The sequence below is a fragment of the Prionailurus viverrinus genome, chromosome A1 (assembly GCF_022837055.1).
Source record: "Prionailurus viverrinus isolate Anna chromosome A1, UM_Priviv_1.0, whole genome shotgun sequence".
NCBI lineage: Eukaryota > Metazoa > Chordata > Mammalia > Carnivora > Felidae > Prionailurus > Prionailurus viverrinus.
This window is the reverse complement of record NC_062561.1, coordinates 89429408-89451340: the sequence shown is the minus strand read 5'-3', so window position 1 is coordinate 89451340 and position 21933 is coordinate 89429408. Positions and strand designations below refer to the sequence as shown.

Below are 21933 nucleotides of genomic sequence, written 5' to 3'. Positions count from 1 at the left end.
CGCCCCATCCCTTCGCCGGACTCTCTGCCCCGCCCCTTCTTGCAGGGCAGCTACTTTGGCCCCCATCTCTGTTCTCTTCCGGACTCGGTCCTGCTCACACCTCGTCTCCAGTCCTATTCACAGTGACTGCAGAACAGCTTCAAACCCTGCAGACCAACATCCCGCGCTCCCGTGGTGGCGGTGGTGATAGGCGGGAGCAAGAGGGGGGTGTGGTGGAAGAACAAGGCGGGATGTGGGGAGGTGGCAGTTGCCTCTCGCTCACTTCCGGAGGACGGGCGGAAGCGGCTGCGGCGGATGGTGGGAGGGGGGGAAAGGAGCGCGAGGGGAGGGCCTGGCCGCCGGGGGTCGAGGGGGTGGGGCCTGGGCCAGCTTTCCGGACCTAACCTGGGGCCTGGACTCTGCTCTCGGGAGGGCCGAGGCTTCCTGCTAAGACCGGGCGGGAGGGATCCAGGTAACAACTTAGCGCAGATTGGGCGAGGGTCGTCCGGGCGGCAGAGAGGTGGGTGTCAGAGTCTAGAGAGGGTCGCTGTGTCACTCCCTTCCTCATTGAATGCGGAGCACTGGGTTCCGAGGAGGAGGGTGGGAGGAGTTAAATTTTGGGGGCGGGGGGGTTCATGTGAACGCCACGCCCCTACAGGAAGGAAGGGTGTGTGTGTGTGTGTGTGTGTGTGTGTTTAGTAATAAATTTAGAAGGGAGGGGGCGACCGGTGTGTGTGTGTGTGTGTGTGTGTGTGTGTGTGTGTGTGTGAGCGAGCGCGCGTGTGTGTGTGTTTAGAATAAACTTAGAAGAGAGGGGGCGACGCGGGTGGGCTTCCGGACTGCAAAATTAGAACACTGTGCAGCTATTGCTGGCAGGACTCAGGCCTCTGTTCCAAGAGAGTGCTCAGTGGCCTCGGGAAGGAGTTTGACTGAGATTGGGAATTCCATCCCTGGCACAGTTTTGGATGCAGAGGGGAGGCGAGGGTGAAGGGAAAAGAGCAAAGAATGCATGGGGAAGGTGCCAGCATCTAGGTCTGGAATGGATTTAGTTCATTCAGGGAGAGCTGGACGATGAAAACACTGAACACTCTAAGAAGCTTGGGAGATGTAGGAGATTAGTGTATGGTAATAACAAGACAAGAAGGAGATGGGAGGAGGATGTTCTTTTCTATATTTCTTAGAAGACCATCTACATGCATTGTTAGTGCTTTTGGTATTTTGATGATAGAGCAGAGTAAAAGAATAGTTAAGAAGTCTTAGGAATCCATTTGGGCATATAATAGATTAGAGAGTGTCACAATGTTTAAATATTCCACAGGTTAACACTGAAATCAGCCTTCTGGCCATGCTGGTTCTATGGCCTGTTTCTTCTCATGAACCCCAGCAGAAGACAGAAAGGCCAGTCCTCACAGTGGATGACTTCCCTTCCCTGAGCAAGAGATGGGATAGAACCTGGGATCTGCCCAACACCAGACTCTGAGCTTAATAAGCCAGCTGAATGAAGGAATGTAACAGACCCCTGGGAGGGACACTGAACCCTGCATTGGGGGGGGAGGGGCCTGGACATACCCCTTCCCCCCCAGACTCCTCCCCCTCAGAGTCCACTCAGCCATGGACTTTGGACCTGGATAACAGGAGAGAAGCTGCACTTTGTTTGGTGTATCTGACTTGGGATTTGAAGTTTTTGAAATGGAGTACTGGAAGGGGGTTTGATGATCTCCAGGGGAGCAGCTGAGAGAAGAGAAGAAAGGTAAGGTTCTTGTCTCACTTCCCACTTGGTGTCTTACTGCTTTTGTGCAGAAAATGTTGAGTGGGGCAAGTCTGGGGATGCTGCCATTTATGAAGTGCCTGATGAGAACCCTTACTCTGATGGGTACAGAGGAAGCTTCACCTCTCTTTCACTCTCTTAGAGAGGCTGTTCCCAGCCTCTCTTTACCCAGGCAGAAGGAGTATCTTGTAAGGGGTTGTAGGCAATGGCAATTGTGAAGTTAGGCCCAGGAGAACATGAAAATAATTTCAGCTTCTGAAGAGAGGCTTGGTTAGATTATCTATAAGAGTCTTTTGAACACTGAGTCAACACATTTAGGGCTAAATAAGACTAGAACGGATTACCCAGGCAGAAGCAGGCTGCTGTGTTTTGGGGAACTAATTGAATAGAATTGCCTTTGAGGGGGAGGGTAGAAAATGGTCTAGATAACTTCCTAAGTTGTCTTTCTTCCTTCTCCCCCTATAAGGTGTTTAGACCATGAAATCTCATGCAGATAACAGGGACAGAACACAGGTTTGAGATCAGTTGGATTTTTGTTCTAGCTCTTGCTTTCTTAGTGTGCAACCCTAGATATGTTGGTTTAAGCTCTGCCAGTGTTCTGTTCACCTGCAAGATGGAGATAAGTAACTTTACAGGTCCCTCACAGGTTGTTACAGGGAGCAAACGAAATGATAAATTTTGGAAAGTATCCAGGGCCATGTACTTATGAAATAGTAGCATTGACATTGCTTGATAATGCTTGCATAATTGTTATATACAAAAAAACCTCTGAATTAGGAATTCTGCTCTTTTATTGAATTAGTGTACTGGTAAAAGCCTTGGATGTCCTCAATTAAAAGCCTACCCTGAATTTGTCTCATCCTGTTGCTCTTAAACAATACCTGAATCATCAAGTGGCAAAGGTGATTGAGGGATTCTGGCCCTCAGGGTTCTCCACACTTATGACAAGTGTGCCTCTTTGAGGTAGCAGATTAAAGAGGGGTGGAGGAAATATAAGTCTAAGGGCCAAGTGTGTATTTAGGAGACTGAGCTCCATTTCTTGGAGTAAGTACTGGCCTTTTCTTCCTTTGCCATATCCTGGTATTCTCTCTTGCTCTTTTTTTTTTAAAGAAGGTGTTGTTTCCCACTTTATTATTTTCTTTAAAGTTTATTTATTGTGTGTGAGAGAGAGAGAGAGCATCAGCAGGGGAGGGACAGAGAGAGAGGGAGAAAGAGAATCCCAAGCAGGCTCTACACTGTCAGCATGGAACCCTGATGTAGGGTTCAATCCCATGAACTGTGAGATCATGACCTGAGTGGTGAACAAGAGTGGCCACTTAACTGATTGAGCCACTCAGGTGCCCCTCTCCTGTTCTTTTAGATGACAGTTTTTTCAGACTGTTATCTCTTAGCCCTTTATATTTTTGCAGGCTCCGTTCCCACTTAAAGCAAACCTGTTCATAATTACCTTCTTACCTCCTTCCCTTTCCTATCTTGAACTCCAGTTTTTCTATGCCAGATACCTGCTTTTCACAGCGACAACAAACAGAAAGGAGATGTGTTGGGAATTTTGATAGATAGTGGGGTATAATGGCCTGGTTGTGGGGGAGGAAGCTTGGCTTCTAGCATCTCTTTGCCTCTTAGTGGCTGTGTAACCACCTGAACCTCACATTCATTGGGGGCTGGAGGCAATAACTAGGTTCATTTGCAAGCTGAAAATCCTGTATTTATGAGTTAGTTTCTTTTTTCCTGTCCTTTCTTTCTTGCCTGCCTTCCCCCAGTAGTGAGCTGTTCCTTCTCTGGGGCAGCCCCTTTCAGGCCGAGCTTCTACTTTAGAAGGTCTGGATTTCAGGGTGGCATGTCACCTCCTTCAACTTGGCCCAGCAAATTCCTGATGCCAGTCTTTGCAAGGGATATGTGGCCCCAGGATGCGTCTGCAGCCCTCTTCTTACCTGGAAGGCCTGTGAGTGCTTCGAAACACTTAAAGTACCACAGAGTTGTGCTGTGTTTGTAGTGATGTTATGTGAAATGTCCAGGCTATTGTGTCAGTTTTCCATCACCACATTGTTGTGAGGAAGAGAGAGCAGGGATTATTTCCCCAGTTTGGTATGTAAGGGGAAGCTGCAGAAGTCCTGAGCACAAAGGGTTTGCCTAAGTGTGGAGAGGCAGACCCTGTAATCCCCTGCCCAGTTCTGTGCTGCTTTTACAGCATCTGACCTGTCAAGGGCCATCTGGATTCTGCTGTAAACCTTCAGGGAGGGGAATTCAGTGCCCTTTCAGACAGCCTCTCTGATAAGACATATTTCCTCCCTAGACTGAGCCAGAATTCCTCTCCCGTCATTTCCACTGAAAGCACTAGTCTTGTGCTCTGCCTGATCCTGTCATGAGACAGCCATTGGCCTTCTCATAGGGTTACCAGGATGCTCAGGCCACTTAGCCAGGACCTTAAGACTTAATGATAGACTTAACTAAAAGTTGTGTGTGTGTTTTAACTGAATTTATTTATAACATTCTGTCTTCCAAAAGGAATTGCATAGAGCTAACCAAAAGTTCCATTTCACAGACATTGCTGACTGGTCATTGATCTTGATGAGCTGTGTTTCTAGGTCTCCATGGGGGAGTGGGAATGTTGTGAGAAGGGGAGAGGGAAAAACAGACACAACACTGATTTAAAACTTTGATTTTACTTCTTCTGATGGTTTCCAGCAAAGATCTGTCTTAAGTTCAGAGCATGAATTCTTTCCAAATTGTAAAAAGTTTCAGGATATCTTAGGCATAGTTTCTGGGAGGGAAGTTGGAATAATTTTCACTTCCTTCTCTTTATCTCTCCAGTCCTCTTTTGGAGGTAGTAGGGGTGGGCAGGATACAGTATTTTCCCTTCTAATTTTCTCTTATCTTGTGACCAGATCTTCAGATTTCTTCCATTTTCAGATATTCGAATCCCAGTTTCATTCCCAGAATCCAGGCACCTATCTCTTTATTTCTGCCCTTTATCTCCTCCATAGTACCTCCTCATGAAATGTCCATCAAAAGCCTGGGCCTTTTTTCCCAGGTCAACTTGGCACTTACCACCCTGGCTTCTTGCCTCTCATACCAAATGTTTTCTCTTGTTTCCATCCAAGAATTCAGCCCATCCCAATTCACTAACCAGGCTCTTTCTGCTTGGGACAGTTCTTTTGCAGTTGGGGAATTTCTACCCTAAGATCTTCCTGTGAGCCTTGGAATTTCAACAAAGGACAGTAGTCATTGGGTGTGAGTTATGGTGCACAAACAGTCCCCCATTCTTTTCCCCATTGAACTGCCTTAGATAGAGAAGGATTATTGTTAGAGGTGGGAATGTGACATCTCGTGGGCTGGTTGGTCTGCCCTACCTTTCAGCATCCCACTGTGTCCTTTGTCCTGGAGGGTGATTTTAGCTCCTGATATCTTGGATCTGCAAACCAGTGTTTCCCAACTTTCTACAGTTTTAGGAATTATCCTTTTCCTTCTTACTTTGACATGGAGTGTGAGTGTGTAGGCCTTCCATATCCCCCAACTCCCTTCATGAGGAAAACAAAGAGAGGGCAGAAGTGCAGAGACCATGGCTGCTGGCTGGCACATGAGCGTGGGCTTGCATTTCCTACCATGGTCCATGAAATCAGCTCAGCTGGAAACCTTAGACACACACACACACACACACACACACACACGTGCGCGCGCGTGTATATGCACGCATGTCCAGCCTCTGAGGTGTCAGCTCTTTTGTCACTTTGCTCCTTCAGGCTAGTCTCCAATTGCTTCTACCAGGACTTCCCTCCTGCCCCACTGTGCACTTGTCTTGTTGGACACACAGCCATCTCAGAGCAAGGGAGCATGATAGGAAGGAATGAGTGCCAGCTATGGAGGCAGGGATGCCTGGGTTTAAAACATGGCCATGCTCCTCACTAGGTCTTGCAACTGTCAGCTGGTTGTCACTTACCCTTGATATTCACACTCCTGATCTGAAGAATAGAATGATTAATGTATACTCTTCAGAGCTTCTAGGAGGGTCCTTCATGAGGAGGCCTCTGTGCAGTTGGTTTATTTCCTCAGCCCCAGGCATGGGGTGCCTTTTGGGCATGCCCTGCCTTTTTGTTTCTCTAGAACCCTGGTAATTCCTGGTTTCGTGTAGAAACAAGTTAGTGAGCAAAATCAGTCAGTAACTACACACTAAGTTTCTGCCTGCTATGTGCTCTGGAACACAGGAGGGAAGTGGTTGGGGGGAGGGCCTGTTGCCTGCAGAGTGTGTCCTGGTCACATGGTAGGGCTGGCCCTGGACTCAGTCCTTTTCAGAAAAGTCATGTGCTTGAGTAGCCAGTAGTTCTAAGTTCTCCACCCTCACTTCCCAGGGTCAGATACAGACATCAAGGCTCTTCCAGGGTGCTCCCTCACCCCCTTTCACAGGGCTACCACAAAATCCTGTGATTAAGTCCTTTACTCCTTAGGTCTGATGGTTCTTACCCCAGGGACAAGTCTGTCTCTGCTCTTGTACTTAGAACGAACAGCTCTCATTCCCCACCTCGAAAGGAAAAAAACAAAATGGAAGTATTTAAAAAAGAAAAAAAGAAAAGAAACAACAGCTGGCCCTCTTCTGCTTTTGGCAGCAGGTGTTTCCTCTCTGGCTTCCTTTTTGGCACCCTGGTTTTTGTTCTCATAGCCCTCCACCCTGTGACCTATTGCCCCCAACTCCTCCTTCCCGGAAGCTAGCGTTGAGCAGGTTGCTGAGAGCTGGCCCCAGACGCTTGGCCTTGGATTTGGTGAATGCACCCTCCCGGCTGCCTGGCCTTACCTCAGCCAGGGCTTTCCCCTTCAATTCCATGAGGCTCCAAGCTCTGGGGCTGCGAAGGGGAAGACTCCAGACGTCTCCACTGGAGGGGTCCGAAGGTGTGAGTGGGGACCCGTGGGATTGCGATTGGGAGAAGGGAAGGTCCCTGTGGTAACAGATGCCAACACAGCGCCTCCTGAAGTTCAGAACCTCGGAAAACTTGGGATGCTCAGCCATCAAGTTCTAAGGAAATCCAGGGTGATTGCTAAGAGTCGGGCGGAGGGAGGAGGCGGGCCCGGGAAAAAGGGGCCCCTGGCGAGTGAGGGCGGCCGGTCCCGCCCCTCGGCCCTCCCCGTCCCGCCCTTACCGGGGAAGGGCCACGTTGCTCGCCCGGCGGGCGGGTCCGGTTCGTGTAGGAAGGGCCGGCCCGGAGGAAGGCGCCGGCGCCGGCAACCCGCGTGAGCGCCTGGAACGCGCCGGGGCACCGGGATTGTTCCCCGCGCCCCGGGGCGGTCCAGGTTCAGGGCCGGGAAGTTGGGAGGACCTGGTGAGTAGGGGCCTGAAACGTCGGCGTCTGTCCGCTCTGGGGCTTGTCCCAGGGAGGGCATGGAGGTCCAACTGAAGGAGGCCCCGCGGGAGTGGAGAGGGCGCTCCAGGAGTTCAGGTCCCGGCTTGAGAAGCTGCTCCTCTCCGAGCACTTCGTGTCCCCCGACAGCCCTGGTGCCCGGGAGCCTCAGAGAGGACTTGGCCCGGCCCGCCCCGGGTTTCGGTCGCGCACCCCTCTCTAGCCGGGAAGTCGAACTCCGCGTTCCGCTCTCGGAATCCGGGCCTCCAGCTGTTGGAGGGAGGGCGGGCAGGCTCCACCGGGAGGGAAGCGGTTGTGAAACTCGGCCTTAGGGCGTACGTGGGTGCACGGCCAGAGGGGGTGGGATTGCTGCAGAGGGTTTGGGGAGCGGCAATGGGAGGTGGCCTTTCCCCAATCCCCACCCAGCGTCCCTTCCACTAGGGTTCTTTCTCCTCAGCCTCCAGGAAGAATTGACACAATGTGAAAATACGTAAACTGGAAAGAAAACTTTTTCCTCCTGCTAGCTCACGTGTGTGGAGTTGGGGCCTCCTGAGACGTGCAGGCCTTCCCCCTCTCCCCCCCGAATCTTATAAACTGTGGAGCAGAGGGGCTGTGTGGCCAGCTGATCTGTGTTTGTGCTGAACAGTGAGCCCCAGGGTGAGGCTCCACCTTGGTTAACCCTTGATCCTGTGGCCTGTTTAATTACTCTTTGCTTTAGGTCGTCCCCGAATGAGAGATGCAGCTTTATTTTCTGTCGTTTGTAATAGTTTTCAGACCACGGAGCCTTTTCTCTTAGATGCTTGCATCCCGAGTCTGCCTCTCATTGTGAATCACCCCTGTCTGACCCCATTATTGGAGACCATTGCACTCTCCTGGATTCCTGCTTCTGTGTCCTTCTCTCAGAGTTAGTATTGTAGTTATGTTTAACCTCAATGGCCTATGTGACAGGTTAAACTAATTTCCTGTTTGGGACATTGAGGAGATTGTTGCTGTCCTTCTCATCATTAGAAACCAGGGAACGTGGAGAAGAGCCAAATCAACTCTATCCCTGTTCAAATTATGGGAACCAAGGAACAAGTGGGTCAAGTGACCTGCCCAAGGTTACCTGGTTTCCCAGGCCATCATGCTTTTTGCTACACTAACATCATACTTCTTTTAGCGTTTTCTTTTTCAGGATGAATAACCCGCATCCCTTCCTCCTAGGTCTTATTCTGTAAGTTCTTGAATTACTTAGTGTATCTTCTCTGACTTCTTTTCATTTCTTGTGAAATTATGGAGCCTTATACATGATGCAGGAGTCTAGCAGAGGGCTCATAATGAAATTCAGTTTGGTCTCCATTATCTGTGGTGTATTCTATCCTTTGGGTTTTTTAGGCAGTGCTTTTTAACATACTAAGCAAGATAAAGATAGAAGGGAAAGCCTGTCAACATTCCTTCAACTTGCATACTTTTTTTAATCTAAGTATGACTTCTCCATTATTGCTCACAAAGAGAAGTTGACTATCTGGTGTTCTGCTGTTTAAGAAATATTTTTGCCAGAGATGGAGGACTAGCTACAGAGGTAATACCATGGAATCAGAGTGTTAGGGATCTCACAGTTTCTAGGCAGTCCTTCAGAGGAAGAAATTGAGACCCATAGGGATTGGTGGGATCTGCTTATAGCCTCCTGAGGGTTTTGGCTGAGGGTTTTATACACCCAAAATGCTCACTCATCTTGCACTACAGTGCAGATGTCTTTGTACTTGGTAGTGTGGATCAGCTGTGTCACTTGGCTAAAAGAGTGTAAAAATTCTAGCAAATCAAAACTAATTTTGATTTCTGTGCCTTGCAGGCAAATGTCATTAATAACAGAACCTCAGGAACTTGGGTCAGGGTTAAAAGGACTATTGTTCTATTTTAGAAAAGGAAGGTGTGGCAGATTGTTTTGTCCCAAAATAGTCACCCCATCAATATCCCATTCCACTTGTTGTTACAATTGGACTTTGTTCTCACCCAACAGTGGTGGGATCTGTGGTTTTTTCCCTTTGAGTATGGGGAGGCAGTCATGATTCCTCTGACCTATGAGTAGGCAGAAGTGATCCAAGGCTGGATCATGAAAAGGATATAGTCTCACCTGGTTTACTCTCTTTCTTGGAACATTCATCTTTGGAACCCAGCCATCGAGTTCAGAGGAAACCCAGGCCACGTGAAGAGGCCACGTGGAGGTGTTGCAGCCAGCACTTCAGTTAACCATGCTAACATCAACCTGCAGACATGTGACAGAATAAGCCTTTAAGCCAGGCCCCAGCTTTTTGAATCTTCCAGCTGAGGTCCCAGACATCATGGAGTAGAGACAGGTCATCTCCTCTGTGCCTCACTGTCCAAATTCCTGACCTGTTGGAACCATGAGAGAGAATAAATGATTGCTATTGATTTAAGCCATTAAATGTTTTTATTCAACAATAGCTTCTAATAAGGAAAGGAATATGAGTTGAGGCAGGCCTCAACTTGGACTTGGGGCGTGAGCACAGAGGACAGGAAGAACACTTGGCTGTGCTTATCAAAGCTACTTAGATTCTCTTTTACTCATTATTTCAGATACTTTTTGCTGTATCTCAAATCACATCAAAATATTAAGGCTTAAAACAACAGAATCATTTTATTCCTATCTTAGCTATGTGGTTCTTGGTCATGGTCTTTTATGCAGTTGAAGTCAGATGTGGCCAGGGCTGGGATCAAACCTTTCAGATGCTTGCTGTCTACTAGAACCTTAGTTTGGGTTGTGAGCTGGAATACCTATAGGTGTCCTGTCCATGTGGCTTGGGCTTCCTCTAACCATTGTGGCTGCATTCAAACAGCAGGTGTCTCAGCAACAGGTGGAAACTATTGCCTTTCATGGACTAGTTTTGCAAATCATGTATGGTTACTTCCTCCATAGTCACAGATCAAAGAGAGGGAACATAGACCCCATCTCCCCCACCTCTAGTGGGAGGAATGGCATTACATCTTTGTAAGAAAACCATGTGGGATGGGGTATGTGGTGATCATCTTTGGAAAATGTAATCCTTCAGTCTTGTGCTGCTGGTTTGGTCTTCTTTCTCGCTGATCTAGCTAATAATGCAAGCAGTCCCCCGTCTAGCCACTTGAACTTCATACATGTACCAAGAGTTGTAATAGGCTTAGAGGTCACAGAGACTTTTTCCTAAGGAGTAAGGTGAGAGGCATGTAAGCACAACCACAGATTTTGTTACAGTGTGGAGGGGAGAAACAGGAGGTGTGGGGAGAGTGTGGTGTGAGTGTAGTTGTGGGAAGGCCTGGCTGGCTCTGCCTGGGATGTTATGGATGTGTTGAGTGCTTGCACTGGGGCCATAGGTAATGTCTCAAGATGAAGAACAGCTGGAGCAAAGACTGCAGCGCATACAAGTGTACTCTTTGGGGGAAGTAAGTAGCTTGCTGAAGCCAGAGTGTGGGGTTCATAGGGTTAGGGATTGGAGGTGAGGTTGAAAAAACGATGTTTGAGTTAATTTTCTGTGAAGGCCTTGCGTGTCATAATGAATTTGAGTTTTATTCTGTGGGCAGTGGTAGCTTCTGATGGTTTTTAAGGCAGGTTAGTGTTGTGACGAGGTGCGCACTTTAAGAAGGATGCTCTGTTGCTTTTGGGAGGGTTGCTTAGAGGGACGTGAGATTAGCGATAGGTAAACTATCTGAGAAACTATATCAAGAGTTCAGGCTTAAAACAGTATTTCATAAGGAAAGAGGGTTCAATTTAAAGGTTTGTGGGCTTGAAATGGAACTATTGCAGTGAATGAGTAGCTGTCTCTTACATTTTCATAATTCTAAAATGCTTGGTCTGGATATGTTTCAGAATTCAGGATTTTTTTGGATTTTAAAAAGATGATCTAGTACGTTTATGATGTAGTATAAAATGTGGAATAGCACACCATAATCCAACATTTTGGTTTCTGTGGCAAAATGTATAAATAGTCTCACTAAATGAGATAAATAAATGCTATAAATAGTCTTACATTAGATCACATCAGATTTCACCAAAGGTTTTACTGCCAAATGAGTGTAGAAAACTCAATTTTTTGGTGCTTTTTGGGCTTGGGAATGGCAGTTAAGGAATTGTGGGTGAGTGACATCCACACAGAAGTCACTTTTTAGGTCATCGGCAAATCTCTTGGTGGTCCAAGATCCTAGCACAGCTGCTTGGCTGCAGTGGGGGAGCTGGTCCCATCCTGAATAGCTTGTAGCTGAGGGAACTTTATAGATCTTGAGCAAGAGATTGCACTGATGTCAGTGTTTGTGAAGGGGAGATAGACTTCATATTGTCTGATACCTTCCCTGGCAGAGACATGAGTCAGAGTACACCAAGTGAAGGAGAGAGGGAAGATCAGACCAGTCATACAGGTACATGCAAAGGCCCTGAGGCAGGCTTATGTGTTTGTAGCCCAGAAGGATGTAGTAGAGTGGAGCAAAGAGAGCCAGCCAGCTAGAGAGGGAACAGAGGAATAAGTGGTTAGCATTTATATCACAACTGGGCACTGTTCTAAATACTTGATGCAGATTATCTCACCCAATCCTTACGGCAACCCAGTGATTGATTTCTATCTTATTATTATTATTATTTCCATATTAGAGGTGAGAAGATTGAGTTTTAGAGATGTGAAAAAACATGGGGTGGTACCACACATTGCCCTGAGCTGTTTGGCTTGCCCTTGTTACTCCTGATGGTAGGACTGAGAGCAGCACTTTCTGGATGAGTGTGTGGGCTTGCTGGCTACAGGCTGGGCTGGCCCTTGGTGCTTTATCACCCCTCAGTCACAGCCAGCTACTGGGGAGTGCATGTGCTTGTGTATGCACACACCATTCATTAACTTCCATATAGAGCAGAGGATCCTGTCCTGGAGAGTATGTGGAGAAGCAGTAGGAAACTGCTCTGGGACTCTGGGTAAGTTTGTGTAGAGAAGCAGTGGAGCCTGGGAATAGGGGTATTGTGTTCTCTTATGGAAAGAGGAACAAGTTCTGTTTTACAATTTAGAAAAAATGGTCATAGTCTGGCGAACTAAGTCCTGAGGGCTAAGGTAGAGGCCTGGACTGGACTGAAACAGCGGTTTCCTGTGGGCTATCCAGCCACTCTTAATGTTTACAGATTTGCTAAGAATCCAGTCCTCTGAGGGACTGAGAAAATTGCTTTGATCTGCATGGCTTAGAAGGATAGGTGAGCAGAGGCCTCTGGAAGTGGATGTGGGCCACCTAATTCCCAATGTCTGGAGAAGAGTGAAGGCTTTTACTTGTCATCTGCAGGGTTGTGAGGATGGTGTCCCTTGAGGTTTTGCCACCAGTCTGAGAGCTTGCTGGTCTGAGGTGGCTCATGGATAAGTCAGAGATGGTTCTGCTCCTCCAACCTTGAGGTAACATTTCAGATGATAGAATTCAGTCTCTTTTCTTTCCTCCATCCCTTTATCTAAAGACTTTTCCTGCCCAGTCAGTTAGGAGGCAGGAGAAATACCTCCCTATTTGGGGGATAGGGAATCCTGGCCGTAAGATTGGAGGGAAAGTTCCAACATGGACCACATTGTGGCAGCAAGGAAGAAACTGGAAATCTGTTGTCTCTCTCTTCTTCTAGGAAACCTTGATTTGTATATGAGCACTGACAACATGGGAATTTAATGATACAGTAAAACGGAAATGGACCTGAGTTTTCTGAGGAGACTGGTGCTATGGAGTTGTGGGGTAGATGGTTTCTCAGAGGACAACATGTGGTGGTGGTGCTGGCAGGGACTGGGGTAGTCCCCCCAGAAGGAAGACAGAATCTAGGTTCCTTTAGAGACCCTTTAGGATCAATACTTTGGTCCTTTAACACTGGATCTGCCTGCTCAAGAGCCCAGAAGTACAGAGATGAGATCTGGAATCTGAGATTTTGGTGGCTGTGAGGCAAAGGGTAACTAGCAGAGAAGCCCAGATTTTTTGGTGGCTGTGAGGCAAGGGGTAGCTGGCAGAGCAGCAGGGCACAAGAGGGAACATACCTGAAGCTTTAGGATGTGAAGGGTATAGACCAGAAGTGGGAAGGCCAGGGACAGAGTTGTGTGGAGTGTTATGGCAGCTACCTGGGAATTGGAGGGTGTGGTAGATTCTTCCAAATAGTGGGTTCTGATAGAGTGAGAGGGTTGGTAGGACCATGCCTTTTTCTTGTAAGATGTGTGTCCCAGTCCCTTCCCAGAGCCTGGCAGACAGCAGGTGTGTGATGCATGTCATTGAATGATTAGGGAGTTCAGGACAAAGGGATTGTTTTAGTTGCCCCTACTGATGTGCCTAACTTGGGCTATATTGGACAAAGCTAGTCAGAACTTTGGGCCATGTCCCCATATCGATTTTAAGAAACTTTATTTGGAAATAAATTCAAACTTACAAAAAAGGTGCAATAATTAAAATGGTATAAGGGCACTTTTAATCCCTGTACTCAGATTCACCTATTAGCATTTTGATGCATTTAATCCCTCTCTCTCTCTTTCTGTTTACATGATATTTGTGTTCTGAACCATTTGAGAAGTTGCTTTCTTGGCTCTCCTCTAATTACTTCAGTCTAATTTACCTAAGAATTGGGATATTATTTTCCATAACCACAGTATGGCTTTCAGTTGATCAACACTGATACTTTAATTGTCTATATTCCAATTTTGTCATTTAACCCAATATTGCCTTTTTTTTTTAAAGAAAAAGTTTTATTGAGGTATAATTGGCATAGAATAAATTGCATCCATACCCGCAAAGTTTCCTCTTGTTCCTTTGTGATACCTCCCCTCACTGTCCTCATTGTCTCCATGCCTAGGCAACCATCGATCGGCTTTCTGCTACTATAGATTATTTTATATTTTCTGGAGATTTATATAAGTGGAATCAGTGTATGTGCTCTTTTTTGACCATTCACATATCACAGTTATTTTGAGATTAATCCATGTGTTGTGTGTATCAGTAGTTTATTCCTTTTTATTACTATATATTATTCCATTTTGCAAGTAAACCACAATTTGTTTATCCATATTCCTCTGTTGATGTGCCTTTGGGTTTCTCCCAGTTTTTGGCGATTAGGAATAAAGCTGCATAAACATTCCAGATAATTTTTGTATGGACATGTGTTTTTATTTCTCTTGACTATACATCTAAGAGTGGACTTGGTGGTATGGTTATCTTCTGTTTAGCATTTTAACAAACTGCCAGAATGCTCTGAAAGGACATTAGTTCCATACCTCATACTATATACAAAAATTAACTCAAAATGAACCTAAATGTAAAACCTAAAACTATAAAACCTAAAAAAGAAAACAAGGAAAGATATTTGTGATTTGGGCAAAGATTTCTTAGATACAATGCCAATGGCATGATCCATAAAAGATAAAAACCCCTGATAACTGATTATCATTTAAATTAAGAACTTGTGTCTTTCAGTTGACAGTCTTAATAAAAGGACAAGGGTTTGAATTTTTGTGTCTGATAGGTGAGAAATTCTTAATATAGTTTAATTTGCATTTTTCTGTTACAAGTGAGCTTGAATATCTTTTCATATGTGTAAGGACCATTTCAGTATCTTTTTGTGAGTTGCCCTTGTCTAAAGACAGAGTTTTGGCTTTTTACCTCCTCAGTGTAAAAGTTCTTTGTCTCTTAGGGTATTGGCTTTTTATTTGTATATTTGTATATTTGTGTGTATATTGCAAATATTCTTCCCCAGTTTGTCTTTTGACTTGGCTAATGGTGTTTTTATCATGCAAAAATGTTTTATTTATTACTGCATCTAGATTTTGAATCATACTTAGAAAGCCTTTCTCCCTACCCAGGTTATAGAGGAATTGACCCTTATTTTCTTCTAGCACTTGTATAGTTATATTTTTTATATTTAGATCTCTAATCCACTTGGAAGTTATTATTTTGCACAGATGTAATTTTATTTTTCCAAATAGCTATATAGTTGTTATAACACTCTTAATAAGATATTTTTTTGCCCTAGTAATTTTAAATATCACCTGTATCATATATTAGGTTTCTACATGTTTTGGGGTCTATTTCTGTAATTTAAATTGTATTCCTTTGGATAATCTATTAAGCTACTAGTATCACATAGTTTTATTTATTTATTTATTTATTTATTTTTAAATATATGAAATTTATTGTCAAATTGGTTTCCATACAACACCCAGTGCTCATCCCAAAAGATGTCCTCTTCAATACCCATCACCCACCCTCCCCTTCCTCCCACCCCCCATCAGCCCTCAGTTTTTTTTTTTTTTTAACGTTTATTTATTTTTGAGACAGAGAGAGACAGAGCATGAATGGGGGAGGGTCAGAGAGAGGGAGACACAGAATCCGAAACAGGCTCCAGGCTCTGAGCTGGCAGCACAGAGCCCGACGCAGGCCTCGAACTCACAGACTGTGAGATCATGACCTGAGCCGAAGTCGGCCGCTTAACCGACTGAGCCACCCAGGCGCTCCTGTTCTCAGTTTTTAAGAGTCTCTTATGCTTTGGCTCTCTCCCACTCTAACCTCTCTCTCTCTTTTTTTTTTTTCCTTCCCCTCCCCCATGGGTTCCTGTTAAGTTTCTCAGGATCCACATAAGAGTGAAAACATATGGTATCTCTCTTTCTCTGTATGGCTTATTTCACTTAGCATCACACTGTCCAGTTCCGTCCACGTTGCTACAAAGGGCCATATTTCATTCTTTCTCATTGCCACATAGTACTCCATTGTGTATATAAACCACAATTTCTTTATCCATCAGTTGATGAACATTTAGGCTCTTTCCATAATCTGGCTATTGTTGAGAGTGCTGCTATAAACATTGGGGTACAAGTGCCCCTATGCATCAGTACTCCTGTATCCCTTGGGTAAATTCCTAGCAGTGCTACTGCTGGGTCATAGGGTAGGTCTATTTTTAATTTTCTGAGGAACCTCCACACTGCTTTCCAGAGCGGCTGCACCACTTTGCATTCCCACCAACAGTGCAAGAGGGTTCCCGTTTCTCCACATCCTCTCCAGCATCTATAGTCTCCTGATTTGTTCATTTTGGCCACTCTGACTGGCGTGAGGTGATACCTGAGTGTGGTTTTGATTTGTATTTCCCTGATGAGGAGCGACGTTGAGCATCTTTTCATGTGCCTGTTGGCCTTCTGAATGTCTTCTTTAGAGAAGTGTCTATTCATGTTTTCTGCCCATTTCTTCACTGGGTTATTTGTTTTTCGGGTGTGGAGTTTGGTGAGCTCTTTATAGATTTTGGATACTAGCCCTTTGTCCGATATGTCGTTTGCAAATATCTTTTCCCATTCCGTTGGTTGCCTTTTAGTTTTGTTGATTGTTTCCTTTGCTGTGCAGAAGGTTTTTATCTTCATGAGGTCCCAACAGTTCATTTTTGCTTTTAAGTTTCTTGCCTTTGGGGATGGTACGGCTGAGGTCAGAGAGGTCTTTTCCTGTTTTCTCCTCTAGGATATTGATGGTTTCCTGTCTCACGTTCAGGTCATTTATCCATTTTGAGTTTATTTTTCACATAGTTTTAATTATAGAAGCTGTGTAATATGTAGTATTTTAATGGCTGGTAGGGCTAGTCCCTCTTTCACGCCTCATTTTCATTATTTTTCTAGATCTTGTATGTTAATTTTTTTCACATGAACTTTAGTGTCATTTTGTCTAGCTCCCAGAACATTGATTTTTATTCAGATTTTGATGATGTTGAAGTGTCGTAACTAAGAACAAGGGATATTAAGTCCTCTTGTGTCTTTCAGGACCTATCATCTTGTTCATGTAGGTTTTGAATATTTCTTAAGTTTATTCTTAATTTATCATTTTCATGGCTAGGGTAAATAGGATTTTCTCATCCATTGTTTCTTCTAACGAGTTATTTTTTGTTTATCTGAAGCCTATTTTTTCATGTTAATGTTTATATCCTGCTACTTTGCTCAGTTCTTCATTTGTTTGGGGTGGTTTTATCATTAATTCTCTACAGTTTTCCAGGCATATTCTTACAGTATCAATAAATAGAGATAGTCATGTTTCTTTTTCCACTTCTGCTTTTTTCTTCTGTAGCCCATTCACATTGGTTGATCCCTCTAGCAGAATGTTAGTCATATACATGGTGGGCAGCTTAGTTTGCCCCTGACCTTTGTAGGAATGTCTCTAGTGCTTCCTTTTTAGGTAGGGTGTTGATTTTAGCCCAGAGGCGTGATATTAGAGTTTTTAAATCAATAATCTTTGAGCAGTTTGATTTGAGGAATGAGAGTCAGATGGTCTCCCCTCCACCCCTGCCCCTAAACTCTGGATGGAAGATGGAAATGAAATCTGTCAGGTATGGAAGGGAAAGTGGGGTTCCCTTGCTTCCTCCTTTACAACATCACTTTCTACTTTCCCTTCAAACCACATTGCTTTTCTGAGGACACATGGACTCCTTTTGGAGTGAGGAGAGTATGTTGTCCTGCCTCATTCATCCCAGATTAGGAGATGGGCTGTTCTTTTCTAAGAGAGCTCTGGAGTCCACCTCCTGGGCTCCCTCCTCTCCCATCCTGCATTCCTCCCCCTAGGACAGCCCCATGCTTTTGTGATGAAGATTGGTTTTCTCTGTCTTCTCAGGTGCATGGCTGCTTCCTAATCCTGAGGTCCAGAGAAAGCATCCCTAGAGCTGTGGAAGTGAACTAGGCAAGCCAAGGGCAGCCTTGAGCCCCACCCTTGCCTGCCACCCCCTCGGGGGCCAGGATGCTGAAGAAGCAGTCTGCAGGGCTTGTGCTGTGGGGCGCCATCCTCTTTGTGGCCTGGAATGCCCTGCTGCTGCTTTTCTTCTGGACACGCCCAGCGCCTGGCAGGCTGCCCTCTGACAGTTCTCTGGATGATGATCCCGCCAGCCTCACCCGTGAGGTGATCCGCCTGGCCGAGGACGCGCAGGTGGAGTTGGAAAGGCAGAGGGGGCTGCTGCAGCAGATCAGGGAGCATCATGCTCGGTGGAGCCAGAGGTGGAGGGTGCCCACTGCTGCCCCACCCATCCCACCGCGTGTGCCTGTGTCCTCACCACCAGCCGTGATCCCCATCTTGGTCATTGCCTGTGACCGCAGCACTGTCCGGCGCTGCCTGGACAAGCTGCTGCACTACCGGCCCTCGGCTGAGCACTTCCCCATAATCGTCAGCCAGGACTGCGGGCACGAGGAGACAGCCCAGGTCATCGCCTCCTATGGCAGTGCTGTCACGCATATCCGGCAGCCGGACCTGAGCAACATTGCGGTGCCCCCAGACCACCGCAAGTTCCAGGGCTACTATAAGATTGCACGGCACTACCGCTGGGCACTGGGCCAGGTCTTCCATAGGTTCAAGTTCTCAGCAGCTGTGGTGGTGGAGGATGACCTGGAGGTGGCGCCAGACTTCTTCGAGTACTTCCAGGCCACCTACCCGCTGCTGAAGGCCGACCCCTCCCTTTGGTGTGTGTCTGCCTGGAATGACAATGGCAAGGAGCAGATGGTGGACTCGAGCAAGCCAGAGCTGCTCTACCGCACAGACTTCTTTCCTGGCCTGGGCTGGCTGCTGTTGGCTGAGCTCTGGGCTGAGCTGGAGCCCAAGTGGCCCAGGGCCTTCTGGGATGATTGGATGCGCAGGCCTGAGCAGCGGCAGGGCCGGGCCTGTGTGCGACCTGAAATCTCCAGAACGATGACATTTGGCCGCAAGGGTGTAAGCCACGGGCAGTTCTTTGACCAGCACCTCAAGTTCATCAAGCTGAACCAGCACTTCGTGCCCTTCACCCAGCTGGATCTCTCATATCTGCGACAGGAGACCTATGACCGAGATTTCCTTGCCCGTGTCTATGGGGCTCCCCTGCTGCAGGTGGAGAAAGTGAGGACCAGTGAGCAGAACGAGCTGGGGGAGGTGCGGGTGCAGTACACAGGCAGGGACAGCTTCAAGGCCTTTGCCAAAGCCCTGGGCGTCATGGATGACCTCAAGTCTGGTGTTCCCAGGGCCGGCTACCGGGGCATTGTCAGCTTCCTATTCCGGGGCCGCCGTGTCCACCTGGCTCCCCCACAGACCTGGGATGGCTATGATCCTAGCTGGAATTAGCGGTGCCTGTCTGTTCCTCCTGGGCTCCTTCCTTGCCATATCATGGGATGAGATGGGACCGTGTCCTTGGGCTGCATCGCCCTCTCTGTGTGTCTCTCTTGGGTACATTTATCTTTTTTTTTCTTTTTTTCTTCTTTTTTCGAGTGGCATTCAGAAGCACAGAGGATAAGGTGAGGGTTATTCTCCCATTCTCAAGGGGGTGGGGGGGGGTCACATCATGGGAAACTTCCTGGGATATGTTGAGCAGTATTAAGCAAGAAACCACTATGTGATAGGGGAGAGACTTGGGCATGTTGGAGCCATAGACTTCCATGTTCCAGGTTTTCTCCTAGAGCATCTGCGGAGAGGTGAGCAACTTTAGTTCTCTTGACCAGCTCTCTTTCCCCTGTCCCAGCTTTTCCAGCCAGGGTGTGAGCTCACCTCCTATACCTGCTCCCCACCCCTACCTTCCCCCAATTTGAGGGGTTGCTGGGTTATTTGAAAAGGGGACTTATCTGTGGCCAAAATGAAACTAACCAAAGGGGTTTCATCATCAGAGTCTGGGTGGAGCTGTTAGGCTTTCAGGGTTTACTGCCACCTACTCTTATTTCTCTTCTACCCTTCTCCTTATCCCTGACCTCCTTTCTGCTCTTCTTTCCTTGCAGCTTAACAATTTGTGATTCTAAGATGAGAAGTTGAAGGGGGAAAGCAAGACGTCTCCTCAGTTTGTCTGCAGAAGTTGGGGGAAAGGTGGTAGGGGGAAAGCCTTGGTGTGCTGGGACATACCTCCCTCATCCTGCCTCAAAGAAACAGACTCTGTTCCTGGATCCTGACCTTTCTAAAAATTGATCCCTTCCCTTTTGCTCTAGGAGGTTTCATTCTGGCTTTGTGGAAGAGAGATTAGCTCCTTGTGTCCCTTTTCCCCTGGGGTTTGGTGCACAGGCTCCTCCCTAAAGGTTGTGGTTTCTGGTGGCCTTCCCAGGGTGAGGTAGAACAGCCAAGACAGGATGGCTCCTGCCTCCCTCCGCTGTCTCCGGGGCATATCCTTATCTGCTCAGATTAGGATGAGGATGGCAAGTTGGAGAGCAATGTGTGTGTTTTTGCTTCTGGCCTGACCTCGGTTCATGGAAGAAAGTTGAAGCTACAGAATTATTTTCAAAAATAAAGGCTAAATTGTCCGAAAAACTGTGTGTATGTGTTTGTGTCCTAGCACAGGAGGAGGGGGTGGAGAGGTGATGGCTAGAGGAAGGAGGAAAAAGAAGGGAAAAAGGAAGGAGGAAAAAGAAGGGAGAATAGGGACTGAGGGAAAGGGCTGGTTGGGCAAGAGGAAATGGATCAGCTAAAGGAAGGAAAGCAGATGACCGGAAGATGACAGCTGGGAGGGTTGGGTGTGAAAGAAAGGCCAGGCATGGAGGTGGAGAGGGTCTGAGGCTACAGTTCCCTTGCTGCTAATCTCTGGAGTTGGGCTGTGAACCTTTGGTGGGCTTGAGCTTGCTGTCAGCCTGAAAGCCTGGCCTGAGAACCCTGGCAGTCCCTGACAGAATGGGTGCTGGGTGCTGGGTGCCCCCTGGTGGTCATGCATTTCCTGGGCATCCTTCTGGCCCTGGCCCTGAGCTCTGGATGCAGAGCTGATACCAGGTAAGCTCTGGCAGTGGCACTCAGAGTCCTGACCATGATCCCAGTGAAAATGCCTTTTACTGCCACCTACAACATACATGTAACTGATAAACATTTCCTAAAACTTATGTGTAATGCATTGAGAGTTTCTGTTCTTCACTATTTTTACTTTTTTTAATGATTCATTAGTGGATTTAAAACCCTGAGTAGGTGACTTTGCTGACAGATACCATTCTGGAGTTTTACACATGTGAGCTGTGGAGTGAATGGGGTCACCTGGGCACAAAGGAAGCAGCTCTGGCCTCCTTTTTCCTGGGCTTAGGAATGTGGAGTGTGCTATGGGAACCAGGGTCAGACATTCATTTAAACTTTCAGATGTTTGTAGAACTAGTTTTGTCTTCCCATGTGCTCCTAAATGGATTACTTAACTCTGTTTTGGGAGGGAGATGCTCATTATCCGTGATTTGCAGATAGGAAAAGAGGACCAGTGCAGCACCGGATCCTGCCTGACACCACACATTGGCTGCCAAACTCCATGTTCTTAGCACTAAATGTATTACACAGTTATTCACCAGGTGGCTTGTTCTGAGCACTCTGTGATTAATATCAACTCATTTAATCCTCAAAGCAATTGTGGGTGGTAAGAACTGCTCCTGTTTTAGAGGTGACGAAATGGGCACATAGAGATTCCCTTGCCCCAAATCACCCACCTGGTCAGGATGGAGTGGTGGATTTGACTGAGGCCTGTGCTGTTAACTATCACCTAATACTAGACTGTTCCTTTTATATCCTTTACTGCCTTCCTCCAAGAATGTCTTCTCAGGTTCCTTTGTACTCTGGCCTCCTTCCTCAGGCCCCAGAGTGGTGGATGGTACTGGACGTCCTGGCAAGCAGCACACAATCTGCCTGGGCTGGTAGCATGAGCAGTGGCAGCCCTCTGGGAGAGATTGCAGAGGAGATGCCAGTCTTAAAGATACAGACTGATTTCTCAGGTTTCTCCTGAAGCAAGGAGAACTTTCAGGGATCCCTGGTCCTGTTCCTCTTGTCATCTTCAGGTGTGGTTCATGTGTGCAGGGCTGCTATCCATTAAGAACTATGATTCTGGAGCACCTGGGTGGCTCAGCTTGTTAAGCGTCTTGAGTTCAGCTTAGGTCATGATCTCACAGTTCATGAGTTTGAGCCTCACATCCAGCTCTGCACTGACCT

At 46.8% G+C, this 21933-nt stretch overlaps 1 protein-coding gene across 7 annotated transcripts; it reads left to right on the top strand.

Annotated features, from left to right (window-relative positions):
• Window positions 1–48: 48 nt before the first annotated feature.
• MGAT1 (alpha-1,3-mannosyl-glycoprotein 2-beta-N-acetylglucosaminyltransferase) lies at window positions 49–20295 on the top strand. 7 transcript variants are annotated; one of them, XM_047867967.1, is made up of 3 exons: window positions 49–183; window positions 1298–1729; window positions 17665–20295. In XM_047867967.1, exon 3 carries the CDS (start codon window positions 17788–17790, stop codon window positions 19129–19131), a length of 1344 nt encoding a protein of 447 aa, XP_047723923.1. In that variant the 5' UTR covers window positions 49–183; window positions 1298–1729; window positions 17665–17787; the 3' UTR covers window positions 19132–20295. The 7 variants fall into 7 exon arrangements, 6 of the variants coding, with proteins under 6 accessions (XP_047723923.1, XP_047723930.1, XP_047723916.1 ...); XM_047867974.1 differs by having other exon boundaries at window positions 66–180; XM_047867960.1 differs by lacking the exon at window positions 49–183 and adding an exon at window positions 341–451.
• The last annotated feature ends 1638 nt before the right edge of the window (window positions 20296–21933 follow it).